The sequence below is a fragment of the Lemur catta genome, chromosome 1, assembly GCF_020740605.2.
Source record: "Lemur catta isolate mLemCat1 chromosome 1, mLemCat1.pri, whole genome shotgun sequence".
Lineage (NCBI taxonomy): Eukaryota > Metazoa > Chordata > Mammalia > Primates > Lemuridae > Lemur > Lemur catta.
In genome coordinates, this window is record NC_059128.1 from 282,797,639 (window position 1) to 282,813,338 (window position 15,700).

The window sequence follows — 15,700 nt, forward strand, 5'->3', positions numbered from 1 at the left end:
CGCAATTGTGAGTGCATGTATGTGGACATGTGAGTGTGGTGCGTGTGTAAGCATGTTCTTAAATCTGGCCTTGCACGCCAGTGGCTTCCGCTTCTCCAGTCCTTGGACGCTGCGTCTGGCAGGTGCTGGGCTTTTGCGTGGAGGCCCTGCTGGGACAGAGAGTTCAGGTTCCATGACGGCTGGACCTGTGCTGGACACGTGTGTGGCGGTGTTGGACACAAAGTGCTAGAGCATTCTCTCCCTGGTGGCTACGGTGCGGGGTTATTTTCTCCCCAGAGTGTTCACGAGGAAAGTGCAAATGTGGAAAATCCCTCTGGCCGTTATGCAGAGAAACATGCACACGGGATAACTGGAGGAAACGCCTCCCTGTGGATGAGACACACGCGTGCCTCGTGTCTGTGTGAAATGGGGCTGGAAGGAGACTTAATTTCAGGTTTTCCTTCCATCCCTGGAGTATGATATGAACAGAAAGCATGTTAGAATGACAATTTATGGGCTCTTCATGGTGTCCTCAGCTGGTTAAGTGTCTCGACTTTGCTCTCTGTCTGCGTTTGCGGGTCTGTGGCTGGATGTTCCCAGTGGAATCGTGACCAGGCTGGGGTGGGGGGCGTGTGAAGAGCTGGGGCTTCGGGCTTGGACAAGCTGGCTTTAACCTTCCACGTGCGGCTGTGTGGCCTCCTGAACCTCAGTTTCCTTATCTGTATAATGGGAATGAAGGGCCTACTGCGTAGGGGGGTTGTGAAGATGACAGAAAAGGATGTGAGGGACCAATTCTGAGTTTTAAACTGTGAGATTCTCCCTGCTTTCACCTTCATATTTTATAGAAACGTTCATATTATTACAGTAGCGAGAGTTCCGAGAGATGATATATAAAACATTATCATACAGATTATAATATAATACAATACAAAATCTCACATTTTTCAATGCCCAGATTTACTTAAACTGTAACACTTTCTGTTTATTCTTTTGGTGCTAGTCAAATTTTATTTTCTCGAATATCATATTCTAGCTTTAAAATTTATTCTTTTCCTATTAAAACTTTTTTCGTTTTTTTAAATGAGTTGGTCCTACACGAAGCTTTGATTGTCTATAGTGTTGTCTCCCACAGAGTTGAGCTGCGCCGTCCCCTCGGCGGGTGGTTACTCCCAGCTCCTCTGTTGTGTTCTTGTCCCGGCATCGGACGTTTAGTCGCAGCAGTTAATCACCTTGGAGATAAACCTACCAAGAATAAGCAAATCAAAGATGTAGCAATGCTTTGGATGCTAGAGGTCCCTTCTGGAAGAAATGCTTTGTGTTCAGAACACAAGGGAGTTAGACTGCTGAACCTTTCAGCCAAGGTGGAACTTTGTTAACCTACCTGAGAGTTCTCTCAGTGAAACTAACCAGATCTTCTTCATCTAATGTTAAAAGTTAGGCTTCAGCTTTCAATACTGAGCAATGAAAGGTGATCAAAGGCATGACCTAGAAAGTATTTAATATGGAATTAAAAACTCATTTCACATTGACCATGATGGCTACTGGAATACAAAGCAAATCACCTATAATCCTATCAAGATGTTTCCTTTTCTTCCCTTGGCCCTTTCTGGCTTTTGTCCACTTTTATATAACCTCACGGAGTTCTCGTCTTTATGGAGACGGAATTGTACGAGTTAGTGCTTTGACTTCACATTGTTACGTATTTTTTTTAATGCTGATGAAACATCTTCTTGGTGAGCATTTCAGCATCTGTGCAATGTTACAGTCCCCTTGGTGGTTCCATTACATAATTTTGCATTTTAGACTAGGATAAGTAAAGCACATCTCTGCGAATGCAGCTTCATGCCCTCAGATCGACCCCCAGGAGGACAGAGCTGGGACAAGGGGCACGCACACTGTCGTGGCTTTTGAACTGCATTGTTGCCTGTGTGAAGGATGCTTTTCTGAATCCGATGGACCATTTTGATTGGACGCTGTCTTCTCCTGCCAGGTCAGAACGAGGGGGTAAGAGAATACTTTGTGTTTGATGGAGACAGTCAGATTTGGGTCTGAAATGTGCTTTCTGTGTAACCATGAGATAGATGGGACCCAGCGATGTGGCCCAGGCTGCTGGGTACTCACCTTTCCTAAGAGATGCCATCTGCTCCGAGCAAGAATAGGCTGTGCCACACAGGTGTCCCCAGGGAAACGGCCGTGGCGGTGGAGGGCGTTCACGAAGCAGGCATAAGGGACTGCTCCCAGGCGCTGCCTCTGAAGCCACTGCCACCACCAGAGGCACAGGGAACAGAAGGTTCCTTTCTCCGGGCCCAGGCAGCTCAGGCCCCTTTGTGCTCCTGCTTGGAGAGACCCCGACGGCAGCGGTGGAGGCCCAGAGCCCCGCGGCCCCGGCGCCCGCGATGTGCAGCACCTTGGGGCTGGCCCTGCTGGCTCTGGTGGGCGCTGTGGCCCCGAGCCAGGCCAGCGGCTTCACAGGTGAGGGGCCTGGGCTTGGCATTGGCAATTCTTGAGAAGGGGGCTCCCTGGGAGCAGGTCTTGTGAGGACAGTGCCCTGCTGAGACCTGCGCAGGCAGGGACACATCTGCTTTGAGAGGTGGCATCGCTCCTTGCTGTCCTAGCTTTCTCGTGAGCTCGCGTGGGAGCAGGCCGTGGCGGCAGGGTGGGAGCACTGTGCAAGCTTCTAGAAAGAAGGCTCCTGACGCCCCCAGTGGGAATTGCCTGGGGGAGTCAGCAGCTGGTCAGTTAATACCAATTCGATGGTGAGTACAGGAGATGCTTGTTTTTCCATTCTTGTGACATCTGGGCGTTTTCTGCCATCCCTCATCTAAGTCACGTCTAAGCTCGTGGCTGAGCCTCCCTGGCCCCAGCAGCTGATGTCTCCGCCCCACCCTGTACGACCAGGGCCTCCTGCTCCTTTCCAGAGCTTACCGTCCTCACCCTCGTGGTGAAGGTGGGCAGCAGTTTGTCCCCCTCCCCAGAGGCCCCACCGAGCCCAGGGGTGACCGGGACGCAGCCGGCCCCAGGTGGGGGGTTGCTGCTCAGGCCACCGTTGCTGGTAGAGTGAGCTTGCTCTGGGGCAAGCGTGGGGTCCAGACCGTTTCTGCAGCCCCTCCCTCCACCTGCCCCTGAGGGTTGGTTCTGCCCGTTTCTTCCTGGGCAGAAGGACGAGCCCCCGAGTCTCACTTTCTGCACACTGTGGGCTGCTGTGAGGTCCAGGGAGGGAGGCTTCAGAGGTGCTGCCCGGTGTGGAGAGTGAAGGCAGCCACTGTGTGTACTTACCTCCGCTCCATCTCTGCGGTCCCCTCCAGCAGCCCATCTAGCTGCTCACCGAGGGCGACAAACCGTAACGCCGACCCCGACCTGTTGGCCGGACTGTCAGTAACGCCCAGAACACAGAGGCTGCATTTCTGAAAACGCAAATACTGCGTGTTCGAGCCATTCATTCATCCTACACTGAAGCCCCGTGCCAGGTGCTGGGCGGAGCGAGAGGGACGCTTCGTGGTCCCTGTGTTCGTTTGCTAGGGCTGCCGGAACAAGGACGCGCAGGCCGGGCGGCTTCGGCAGCAGAAACGTCTCGCAGCTCTGGAGGCTGAGGTCCAGGCGTCGCCGGGCTGCCTCCCTGTGCGGCTGTAAGGGAGACTCTGTTCCAGGACCGTGGCTTCTGGCGGTTGTTGGCGATCTTTGACGTTCCTTGGCTTGTAGACGTGTCACCCGGTCTCTGCCTTCTTCTCTTGAGTGCATGTCTGTCTCCGTAATTCCGTTTTTTAACGACCTCACTTTAACTTGACACGATAGGGTGACATTCTGAGCTTCTAGGGGCAGGAATGTGATTCAATTTGAATAAGGTGACAGCGGCTCGCTGGGGAGGTGGGAGTGCAGGCACCACTTGGGTGCAGTCCTCGGCCGGGGCCCGGGGCTGGCAAACGCCGCCGTGCCAGGGTCTGCAGAACCGCGAGGGCTGATGTCTGGGGACAGGAGTCAGGTTCCGGGCAGGAGCTGTGCGGGGACTGACAAGGTGAACCCAACACTCATCCCATGGTGGGAGTGACAGTGCCCTCCTCCTCCCGATGACAGTGGTGACAGTTGAGCTGACTTCTGTCATCTATAAACCTCTCACATGTGCTTTTAAGTACCTGCTGATTCATCCCCCACCTCGTTGAAACAAAAGCTGTCATTGCCACCTGCCTGGACCACATGAGCCTTCAGCAGTGTCTGTGGAGGGACCGTGGCGTGTTCATTCCCCACGTGGGGACCTGAGGCTCGTGGACGCTGCCCGACGGGCCTGAGACTCCACAGCCTGTGGAATTGGGAAAACGCAGAGCAGGAGAAAGGGGCACGGGCCCCCAACTCCCGATTTCCACTCCACGTTCCCTCTTTGGTCACTGCGAGGCCCCCGGCTTCAGGAGGCGTGTGCCGGCTCAGGGCGGCATCTCCTCGCTCTGCGAAAGAGGATTCTTAGCACGCAGGGCTACGGTGACGCTCTATTCCTGCGGGTCACACCCTGCTGGTGCCCGGTGCCTGGGGAGGCAGAGGCCCGAGGGCAGGGCCGGGCGGTTCCGAGAGACCTACCAGGAGATCCGCTTCCCTTGCTCTTGCAGACCGAGGCCTTTCAGGTCTCTGCTCATACTGATTTGGCCCTGGCGTCTTTCTCTCTCCGGTTCCTCAGTTCCCCTCGTTTCTTGTCTCCCTCTCAGAAAAGGGCCTCTCCCTGTTGGGCTACCAGCTGTGTGACTACCGCGTGACCCGCAGTGTGCAGAGAGTGCAGGCCGTGCAGACGTCCCGCGTGACCTACATCGCCTGCGGGGGCTGGATCCCGTGGAGGCGGTGCCCCAAGACCGTTTACAGGACCCAGTACGAGGTGGTGGAAGTCCCCGAGCCCAGGAACGTGACCGACTGCTGTGCCGGCTACGAGCAGCTCGGCCTCTACTGCGTCCTGCGTGAGTCCGGAGTGCTTGGCTGGGCGGGGCTGGGCAGCCCCCCGGGACTCCTGGTGGGTGGTCAGTGTGCATGCCCGTTGGCCCTGGACGTGCTAGGTCTGAGCCTGCATGGGACTGTCTAGAAGGCTTGTCCCTGGCCCCACCCCCAGATCCCTGACTCAGTGGGCCAGGGTGAAGTCCAGGAATTAGGTTTCTAACAAGCTCCTGGTGACACTGGTGCTGCCGGCCTGGGGGCCCCCCTCTGGGAACCTCTGTGGTCCTCAGACTTGATGCTGCACTGAGGGTTCCAGGCAGACGCCTGGGCGGACCCTCAGAGGTTGGGGCAGAGTTGGTCTGGGGCCCAGCTTGGACATCGGGACTTTTTTCGGGCCCCTGAGCTATTCTAACACACAACCGAGTTTGAGAACCAGCGTTGTAATCTCTTCTGCGACAGCGGTCAACCTTTTCTTTTTAAAAACTCCAGCAAAAGTCTTTTTCAACCCCAATTCTAATCTGAACTCCAATATGTGAAAGAGCCGGTGGGGCCCTGGGCCTCCCACACTGCCCGCCAAGCACCGCCATGTCCTCTCGCTTCCTCAGTGCAGTTTGGCAGCCACTTGGGGCTGGTTCCCAGGGGGACCGGTGTGGTTATGCCAGGCGGGGCTCGGGGCTCCGTCTCCTGACAGGCAGGAGACTTCGCAGATGGCCTCTTCCAGCGTGTGTGGGTGCATGGGGTGGTGAGTGTTAATGTTGCGTCAATGCCAGGTCTCAGATGAGTTTCTGCACAGGCAGAAGCTCTGCCTCCCACCCCGCCGTACAGGGCAAGTGGGACAGGTGTGGCTTCAGTTAGGTGTATGCCGGGGTCGCTGCTAGACCCAGAGTGCAGAAAGCACCAGCTTCTGGGTGCCCCGAGTGGGTCCTAGGCCAGGACACCAGCAGGCTGGGGCACAGACCCCCCAGAGCAGGACCACAGCTGTGGCGTCTTGGGTCAGTGCAGACCTGCAGAGGCTGCGTTGGCTGGGTGCCCTGGCCGTCCCGAGTGTGCCCTCCCCCAGCCCCCAGCACCACCTCACAGAGGACGGGGACAGCCGATGTCTGGTTCAGAGGGCCAGGCACAGAGCGCCTGACGGTTCTGGGTAGAGCAGGTATTAATACCAGTGTGACCTCTCTTAGGAGTGTTAAAAGGACACCACCGTCACTAATGCCACCAACAGTAACCAGACAGGGCCAGCTGACCGCAGGTGCAGTGGCAGTCCTGTATTCCGGTGGGTTCTTTACCAGGCCCCTGGCAGGGAGAGGCTGTGCCCTGGCCGTCCTGCCCAGGTGCCGGGTCTCGCCAAGGAGACCCTTTCTGTCCTGGAACCTGCACCACTCTCCCCTTCCTGTCTCCCAGAGCCACGCAGAGGGGCCAGCTGAGCTGCGCTGCTGCTGTCTCAGCCCTGGGAGCAGCCTCCCTTCCTGGGGTTGGTGGGGGGAGCCCTTAGGACACAAGGTGCTGGGCCTACCTTGGTAACGAGCAGGTGGGCTTTGCAGTCGGGTCTGTCAGTGGAAGGCCAGGGCCTCCCTGCCCCGTCCCGTCTTACCTGTGAGGGCCACGCTTCTACCTGTTGGCTGCTGCCAGGACCAGTGAGGTCACACGGCCAAGGGGGGAGGGGGAAGGAGGCCTTGGGGGAGGCTGATCGGGGCCCCTTTCTGCCCCCAGCTCTGCCAGCCACACAAGCGGCCCGCAGGACAGCCACCTGCCCTAAGAGATGCTGCCCCGCAGTGATAAACAGTTAATTTCCCCAGGGGAGGTTGGGGGGCTCCCTCCCACCACCTGCCTCCAGGAAATGCCTGTGGGGGGATCAGCCCCACTTTTAGAGCGTTGGCACCTTTGATCAGGGAGTCCCAGGGTGGGGAGTCCTGAGGGCGGGGGAGGGGAGCCTGCTCGGAGCTGCAGGGAGTGATGAGGGTGGGGCCAGGTGGGGGGTGCTGGGAGTGAGGGGACATGTGTGTCCCCTGGGGGCCCCTCGGGACTTAGAAGTGTCAACAGTAGTGGGCGGGGGGAAGGCAGACAGGAGACAGGAAGAGAAGCTCCAGAGGGGACTCTTCAATCCCTGAGGCACCCAAGGGTCCCGGCTCCGCAGACGGCACAGGCTGGGACAGGCAGCGCCTCCACCACAGTCAGCCACGGAGCTCGAGAGGCCAGGCTGGGAGGCAGGTTCCCTGACCCCCAGGCAGACTGTTTCAGTTTACCAGGCTCCCCCTGGGTGTAGGGGAGTTTGCGGCATTTGAGGATGGTGGCTGTGGCAACGGTGGGAGGTGGAGCATTTCAGGGCACTGAGGACCTCAGGAAGGTCCCTGCTGGTGCTGGGGGCAGGCTCGGCTCTGTGGCTGCTGCCGGGGGCCTGGTGAACAGTGTAGGGATTGGCCAGCGTCTCTACCAGTCTCACGGCGCAACGAAGAACACTCCAGACCACAACCGCAGGCTGAAGGAGGAGAAACTTAGTCTCAAACCTCTCCAAACCTCTGTATTTATTGCAGAGAAAGCATGCAGGGTCAAAGCAAAGAACATACAGAGAGAATGTTTGGAAAGAACATCCAGATAAAAACCTCTGGTGCCAGTAAACCCATTATTCTAAAGGAATCTAGTTAGTGACATGCAACATATCCATATTTATCTTGGGATTCCTCGTGACTCCTTAAGGCTATACAGACAAGGGCAGGGGCCCAACATCGGTCACACTCGCCTGCATTCCACAGCCTGCCGTGTGCACCAGCTGATACCAGTCATGTCCCCAGTCCCGTTTGCAGGACTGCCCGATTTCCACCTTTCTCACAGTCCCTTTGCCAAGGCCTTTGTGCCTTTTCTAACATCCTCTATAAACAGTGTGACCCCGGGGGCAGCTGTGGCTCCTGCCCGTGCCGGGGCTGACCATGAGCGTCTCTCTCTTCCCAACGCTGTGCTCAGAGGCATCTCCTTGGTGGCCAGGAAGTGCCCGGGGAGGGGTATTTACACTCTGGGTATTGGCAGCCCGCCTCCTCCACGCCTGCACAGCTGTCCCATCAAAGCCCGAGTGTTCCGCGGAAACATACAGGGAGATGGCTTGTGACGGGCTGGCTCCGTGGGGCTAGAAGTGAGACAGTCTCAGTAGGTGATGGGCCAGGAACGAATGAAGCAGGGACCAGTATTGGGCATGATGGACATCGGGGACAGCCTAGGAATCGGGCAGGGGAGGAGGCAGAGTGCTCTTCCTTTGCGGCAGGGCCAGGGTTGCCTCAAGTGGGTGACAGGCACCTCTGCCACCAGGGGGACCGGGCCTCAGAGTCTCATGGCTGGGCAGCAGCAAGACACCAGGCTCTTCCTTCCTCTCCCACTCAGCCGGCTTCCCAGGAAAGGGAGAGAAGCATGAACACGCATGTGACATCACTCTCAGTCTAAGGGACCTTTTCAACTTTCGAAGTCCCGCATCTGGAATGTAGTGAAAAGTCATACGTTAAGTTTTTATTAATACAGTGACAAAAATGAATACACAAGCTCTACAGAAAATTTGGAAACACAAAAAAGAACATGGGGAAGTTACCCCAAAGCCTGGCACCCACGGAAAACCACTGTCTTTATCCAGGGCAGGCATTTTTGGAGGATGATCACCCTGTTCAGGACTTTCTGTCGCATGATATTTCCACTTAGCAATTTATCCAGAACGTCTCTCATGTCAGTACCTATCATCCCACTGTGTGCCTCAGTGGCTACGTGGCCTTACCTCACATGGATGTATCAGCTTTCATTAAGCAACCTCTTGCCACTTACCATGTAGCTGTTTCTAATGTTTCATTGTCATAAATAATGCCATGATGAACAGCCACAGTACCAACACTGCTATGCACAAGTGGCACAAGTTGAATTTCGGATGCAGGACAAATTCTGAGAACCAGGAGGGAGACTCTGAGCCGATGCCCCTGACTCCAGCGACAGTCCTGGTTCTGTAGGGCCTTCCCCCCGGCACCAGCACCTAGGCAGCTCTGCCTCGATGGGCAAGCGCAGGACGCCGCTGGGCAAGGAGACTCCCCAGGACTCGCCGTCCCCCCAGGCTGATGACCAGAGGCCCTCGGTGTGAACTTCTGTCCCGACCAGGCTGAGGGATGCCGAGTGGAGGAAGGGGCGGGAACGACAGCTCCCAGCCTGGGATGCCTCGGCCAACAGAAATCTCCGCTGTCGTCTCCCTGAACCTGGACCAACCGGGTTGCTAGTCGCTGGGTGGCTCTGTTTCATTGCTGGATGGAGCTGGGGAAGGAGGAGGAGGCTTCTGACTTTCTACCAAGTTGGAACTGTTGACAATCCCCTTAGGGCGTCAGTCGGCTGCCAGCTCTGTGGCATGAGGGGATTCCCAGCAGCTTCCATATGAAGACGAAGAAGAACTTTAGCTAGGAAACACGTCTGTTGGGATTAGGCAACCATTTTTGGAAGCCGATATTTTTTTGGGGGGGATATAACCTGTGTTTTCTTCTTATTTAAATAAACTGTTTAGAATAGTTTTGGATTTACAGGAAGTTGCAAAGACAGTGCAGATGGTGCCTGTACCTGCTCCTGGCAGTTTCCCCCCAGGTTGGCATCTCACACGCCGAGGGCACGTTTGTCCCAGCTAAGGAGACAACACTGGGCATTACGGTTAATTAAATGCCACAGTTGGTTGGATGTCACTGCACTTCCCCCTAATGTCTCTGTGGCCCGGGAGCCACCCTAGGTGTTGGGCAGCTTGCTCAGCCTCCTGCGAGATGCAGCAGAGACTTGCAGACTCCCGGCGAGGCCCCATGGGACCCGGTGTGTCCCTCCTCCAGCTGCACCAGAGTCCCCTAGAGCCACTCACTCTCCGCACGGCCATTCCTCTGGGTCCGGGAGACATTGGTATAGGCACCCGCGTGACGAGAGCATGAAGACAAGGCAGCATGGAAGAGAGAATGCTCCTGAGAGGGAACTTCGACAGCACGACGGGGCGGGCCGGTTCTGGGTGGAGGCGCGCTGAGGTGGGCTCTCCATGAGCTCAGTGGTCCGGCCCCCTGCTCTGCCTTGGCTGATGCAGCTGCCCTTGGTGACATGTTCCCAACAGAAGCAGGGCCACCACCTTCTTTCTTGGTTGTAGAGTGTTCTGTGGAGACCCAGGGGACCCAAGAGGACGGTCGTCCCTGGGTCTGCAGCTCCTCGTGGCTTCTGTTCCATGTGGCTGAGCCACGAGTCTTCCCAAAGGGCTCGAGAGTCTTCCCTGCCTTTGTCGGGGGTCTGGAGCCAGATTATCCTCCCGCCTTGGCCAGTTTCTTGGGCCCTGGGGGCCTGGGGCCATTCACAGACACGGGCAGCTGAGGTGCACGAGGGCACGGCCAGGCTGGAGTCACCCCCCAGGGCAGTGTGTGCCCCCCATCAGGTGGCCGGTGTGGGGGCTGCAGCACCGGGTGAGCCTCCCCTGGATGCCGATGTCGGGGTCCCACCTTCCCTTGCGTCCCCCTCTGCTGCCCTCAGGCTCTGGGAGCTCACGTCTCCTCAGCTTCCTTCCATCCTGGAGATGGGCCTTTCTTGCCCGGAGCCCACCGCGGCTGTCTTGCCGTGGCGCACAGCGGGCTCCCCTGGGATCTGTCCACGCCGACCAGCGTTGGGCACACTCCTGGTGTCTCGTGTCCCCTGGGGTCCGGTCTCTTCTCTCCATGCCCTGACAGCAGCACTCTGCATCCTCGCACGCTTCCGGCGATTTCCAAGAGTTCTAAATGCCTTCTTCCTCAGGAGCCCACCACGGCCTCCCCAGCAGCCCTGGCATCTCCATGGTGACTTGGCTCCCGGAGCCGCCTGTCCCTCCTGTCTTCTTCTCCCGCAGGGGCTCGCTGCATTCACGCAGAACATGCTGTGCAGGTCCTGGAACGGTGGGCTGACCTCCCTTGCCCCCCAGGGCCATGCTGCCGTGCCCCTCCATGGTGGAGCCTGGCAGACACGCCAGACTTCACATCTGCTTGGCCACGTGCCTGGGTCCACCAAGGCAGCTCTTCCCGCAGCTTCCCCACTCGGGCTGGAGCCAGCAGGTGCCTGGCCTGGGCCTGGAGGCCTTTGGAAGCTTCTCTTTCCCTCTGCCCCCTCCCGTCCCTCAGCACATCCTGCAGGTGCCCCCACGCCCCCAGACTCTGGCACCTCTCCCACCTGCACCGCCACCCTGCCCAGCCTCAACACCTCTCACCTGGACTGTCACCAGAGGTCCCCAGCGGGGCTCCCCACGGCTGTCCCCAGCCTTCAGAGTAGGCCGTGACGTGCAAGTCAGACTGGCGCCTACCCTGTGCTCCGGGGCAGGCTGGCAGAGGGGGAGGCAGACGGCAGAGTGTGGCAAGGGGCGTTCCACAGCGTCGGCCGTGGGTCCCCGGCTCTGCGCACGGGGCCAGGCAGCTCCAGCCCCAGGGGCAGCCTGAAGGGCCTGGGAGACGGGACACGGAGCTGGTCAGAGCAATCAGAGGGTCTTGGGTGCACCACAGTGTCCCTGTCACCACTCGGCGGCTCCAAACCGCCAGGGCCCACCTCACACACAGGAAGGGGCTCTCTGTGGCCCAGACCCACCTGCCCCACTGTGCCCATGCCAGGCCCGCAGGCTCCTCCCTCTCCTTCCGAGGGCCCCATACTCTCGGCTCTCGGGCGTCAGGGCAGATGTCTGCTCTCCTGGGGGCCTTCCCTGACCCCCCACCTGCCCCACCCCTGTGAGCCCCCGAGGCTCTCACTGTCTGGCGTGCTGCAGCTCCACCTGCACACCTGTCCCCGCCAGAACTTCCTGCAGCAGAGACTTGTCTTCAGCTCACTGCCGGGTCCAGCAACTACCGAGTGAGCGAGCGAGCGAGCGAGCGGGTGAGCTGTCAGGACCGGAAGCAGCAGGGCACCTCTACGGGCCAGGTGGAACCTTGCACCTGGGCTCCTGAGGCCCAGAGGGAAAGCAGACACCCAGGACCTCAGCTGAAACTGCCCTGGCGGGAAAGATGGTCAGACGAGATTAAAGCCAAAGCCAACGGCCCTGCGGCGGGACGTGCAGCTGCCCAGGCCTGGAGGTGGCCGCTAGCAGGCTGTGTTGGCATCTGCAGGAACCGCAGGCTGAACCCAATGCCAGGAAGCGCCAGGATGCAGTGCCCGCACAGCTTGTTAGTTTTGTTTTATTGTATTTTGCTTTCTAATTGCCGGCATCACTAATTGTATCATTTCCTCCTCAGCCCTGAATCGGTCTGGGGAGTTTGCAGCGAGACCTGGGGCCTGCCCGACGGCAGGGCCTGCTCCGTCCAGCCTCACGTGCAGCGTGGACTCCGACTGCCCCGGGCTTCAGAAATGCTGCCCCCGGTCAGGGGGGCGCCGCTGCCTGGTCCCCACACCCCCAGGTAGGGCTGCAGCAGAGAAGGGTCCCCAGTCAGCCCTGGTGGGGGAGGTGGGGAGGAGGGGTATCTAGGGCCGATTTCACTGGGGCCCCCACTGGATGCACGGCACAGTCTGCTCCTGGCAATTGCGTTGTCAAAATGTGGCCACTGATATCTCGGTGGGGATAGCTGACAGCTGACATTCCTGGCAGAGCAGAGCCCTGACCTTCCCGCTCGCTGGGGAGCCCCAGGAGCTCCCGGTGGGGTCGTCGGGGCTGACACGTCTGGCGGTGGGAGGGCGAGGCTGGCGCTCCACGGGGGGCTGCCCAGCCCCACGGCAGGCGTGGCCCGGCCTGCATGCCTGCTGGTCTGGAAAGTTCTCTCTAGGCCGGGGGCTGCACCGGGAGAATGGGCTGGCCTATATATATGTGTGTGTATATGTGTATCATATATAATATTATCATAGCTTTAGTGTAGTATATAGCAATAAAGTAATAATGTAAATAATATCAAGTATCATTATAATACTATATGTTAACTATACTATTAAACTATATGTTATATACAATAATATAGCATGTAGTACATGGAGTATTACATACAATATATTATCATAGTATTTGATATTTATAGTATAAATAAAGCAACGGTACAGTATAAAATAATTTTACACAGCAGTATACCATCACACTACAGCGAGCACCATAGGATATATCTATATCCTGCAAGTACCTCTTCAAGGGAAGGCCCACCGCTGTGGGCCCCAGGGCTTTGACCCTGCCCAGCCCACCTCTGGGCTAGCAGTGTGTGTGGGGGGTCCCTGCTGTCCCCGCTGCAGGGAGGGGAATGCAGAACGGGGCCTCCCAGCCCTGTCCCCACCCCAACGGCCTCTGGTGGCCCTGCCCTGTCCCAGCCCTAACTCATCGGCCTTTGCCCTGGCGCAGCTCCAGCGAGGACCTCGGGGAGCTTCTGGTACAATGTCACCGTGCTGGTGAAAATGGACTTCCAGGACCTGGAGCAAGTGGACCCCAGGCTCCTGAACCACATGCGCCTCCTGCACTCCCTGGTAGGTGAGAAGCACAGGGGAGCTTCCCACATGCCCCGCTCCAGGGCAGGTGGACCCAGGTGTGGGAGGAGGAAGGGAACTTGGGCTCGGGGATGGGGACGTTCCACAAGTGGCCTCAAGATGACTGACTGTGAACCCAATTGGAGTTCTTAAAAAATTTAGCCTCAAAGAGGTGTAATTTACATCCAGTACCGTGCACACAACTGGAGGGGGTGGTGAGGTGAGCTTTGCTGCACACCCGTGACGACTGCCACCCTCCACGGTGCGGAACACAGTCCCTGACCTTGCAGTGGTCTTTGCTGAGACGGAGGGTGTCCCAGCAAGACAGCCTGAGCCCCAGCTCGGCCCTCGCTAACCTCGCTCCCTCAGCCTGGAGTTCTAGCTCCTGCTTTGTGGAATTCCGCACCGTCCTGCAAAGTGCTGAGACGGGACCTGCGGACCAGGGCGCTCCGCGGCCGCCCAGGTGAGCGGGAGAGCTCTCTGCAGCCGGGTCCCTGCGACTTGGAGGGTGGTCAGCAGCTTCCCCGGCTCCTCACACAAGCAGTCAGCAACATCCTCCCGGTTGTGACAACCAGGAAGGTCTCCAGACATGGCCCACTGCCCCCTGGGGATGAAGTCACCGTGGCTGAGAACTGCTGATGACACAGCTCACTCTGACCTCTCAGCAGCGACTTCCAATGAGGACGTCGTCCCACGCTGGGGTCACCACTGGTCTTGGGAATCCCAGCATGGACAGGGCGTTGCACCCCCTTAGGTGGCCTTCCCTGTGTGGTGTGTGACCTCAGGGCTGGCTTGACAGCGACCGTCAGAAGGGCCCCGAGCTTGGTTTACTGCTCTGTTGTGTCTGGAAATGTGTAAAACTATTTGAACAAGGGCCCACGTTTTCCTTCTGCGCCTTGTGTAGCTGGTCCTACCTGTCCTTCAGGTCTTGTGGGTGTGGCCCGCGTGTGCCCGGGTGTCCCGGTGTCAGACCCAGAGTTGGGTCCCTCCTTAGTGGTTAGAGTAAGCCTGCCATGGCAGGCCTAGAGCAGGTGGTGCACACAGCAGACTGCTTGGGAGGGACTCTGCCGCCTCCTTTGCCCAGAAGCCTCCTTAACTACCCGTCGGGGGTAGTTTCCTCTGGTTCCTCTTAGCTTGCTGAGGGGCTGCCCGGGTGGCCAGTAAGAACCTGGCTGTGGAGTCACAGTGCCTGGCCCTGTGTGACCTTGGGCAAGTTACTTAACCTCTCTGTGCCTTGGATACCTCCTCCATTAGATAGAAAGAGTCATATTCCTCCCTGAGACAGGGACTGTGAGTTTAAATATATGTAAAGAGCTTACAAAGTTTTCCGATGTGAGAGGGGTGTGAGATGTTGCGCTTGCTGGCACGTTAGACGTTGCTGTGTGCCGCTGCCGTGTCCTCGTGTGTGGCTTTTGTTTCTCCAGCCAGAGCGTCACCACCCGTGGAACCGCCTGCCCGGCCCGGGTTCTGACCGGCACATGCCGGGCTCCCGGCTTGTTCCTGCTGTGGAACGAGGGGCTCTGGCAGGCTGGGGCTGGTCCTCAGCTGGTCCCCCCGGGAGAGGGACTCCAGCCCTCCTCACACCTCCTCTGGGGCTCCCAGTGGGGACTTGGGGGTTGCTGGCAAAGCCTGTTTTGGTGACACTGGTCTGGCTGTGGGGTCACCGAGTTGCGTGACCTCCCAATGGTTGAGCTTTCAGGACATTAGGCTGGAATAAAAGAATTTATGTGAAACGAGAAACAGATTGTTTTAGACCATAGATTTTGGTCCCTAATTCTCTAATTCTAGTTCTGATTCTCTCTGTCATTAGCTACAAGAGCCCTGTGGTCTTGGTGAGGGAGGGAGACGGGGGTCGTGGGGATGACTGCTGTGTGAGCGTCCTGGCCCACCGTGACAAAGGACCACCGACAGGGGGATCTTAAATCAACAGAAATTTATTCTCTCGCAGTGCCGGGGGCTGGGAGTCCAAAGCTGAGATGTTGGCAGGTTGGTTTCTCCTGAGCGCTTGGGGGTCCTGGCTCCTCCCCTCGGCTGCACACGGCATCTTCCCGTGTCAACATGTCGTCTTCCTCCGTGCAAGTCTGTCTCTGGGGCCAAACGTCCCCTTTTTACAAGGACATCAGCCATATTGGGTTAGGGCCCCCAGTGGCCCTAGAGCCCACCTTAACTAGTCACACCTACACTTGCAGCGACCCCATTTCCAAATAATGTCACATCCTGAGGTACCCGAGGTCAGGACTTCAACATATGAATTATATGTGCGTGTGTGTGTGTGTGTGTGTGTGTGTGTGTGTGCGTGCGCGTGCGGTGGGCACAGTTCAGCCCATGACTACTGCTGTTGCAAAGGTATTTCTAATTCCGGTTTGCAGGACTTTTACTGGGACGATGACAGGTGCAC

At 57.8% G+C, this 15,700-nt stretch overlaps 1 protein-coding gene across 1 annotated transcript in view; it reads left to right on the top strand.

The window, feature by feature from the left end:
• Positions 1-2,375: 2,375 nt before the first annotated feature.
• The window catches only part of UMODL1 (uromodulin like 1), a 59,611-nt gene continuing 46,286 nt past the window's right edge, over positions 2,376-15,700 (top strand). The window contains exons 1-4 of the mRNA XM_045540713.1: positions 2,376-2,451; positions 4,671-4,913; positions 12,099-12,260; positions 13,181-13,302. Coding sequence (XP_045396669.1) covers positions 2,376-2,451; positions 4,671-4,913; positions 12,099-12,260; positions 13,181-13,302 — 603 coding nt within the window. The remainder of the gene's footprint in view (positions 2,452-4,670; positions 4,914-12,098; positions 12,261-13,180; positions 13,303-15,700) is intronic.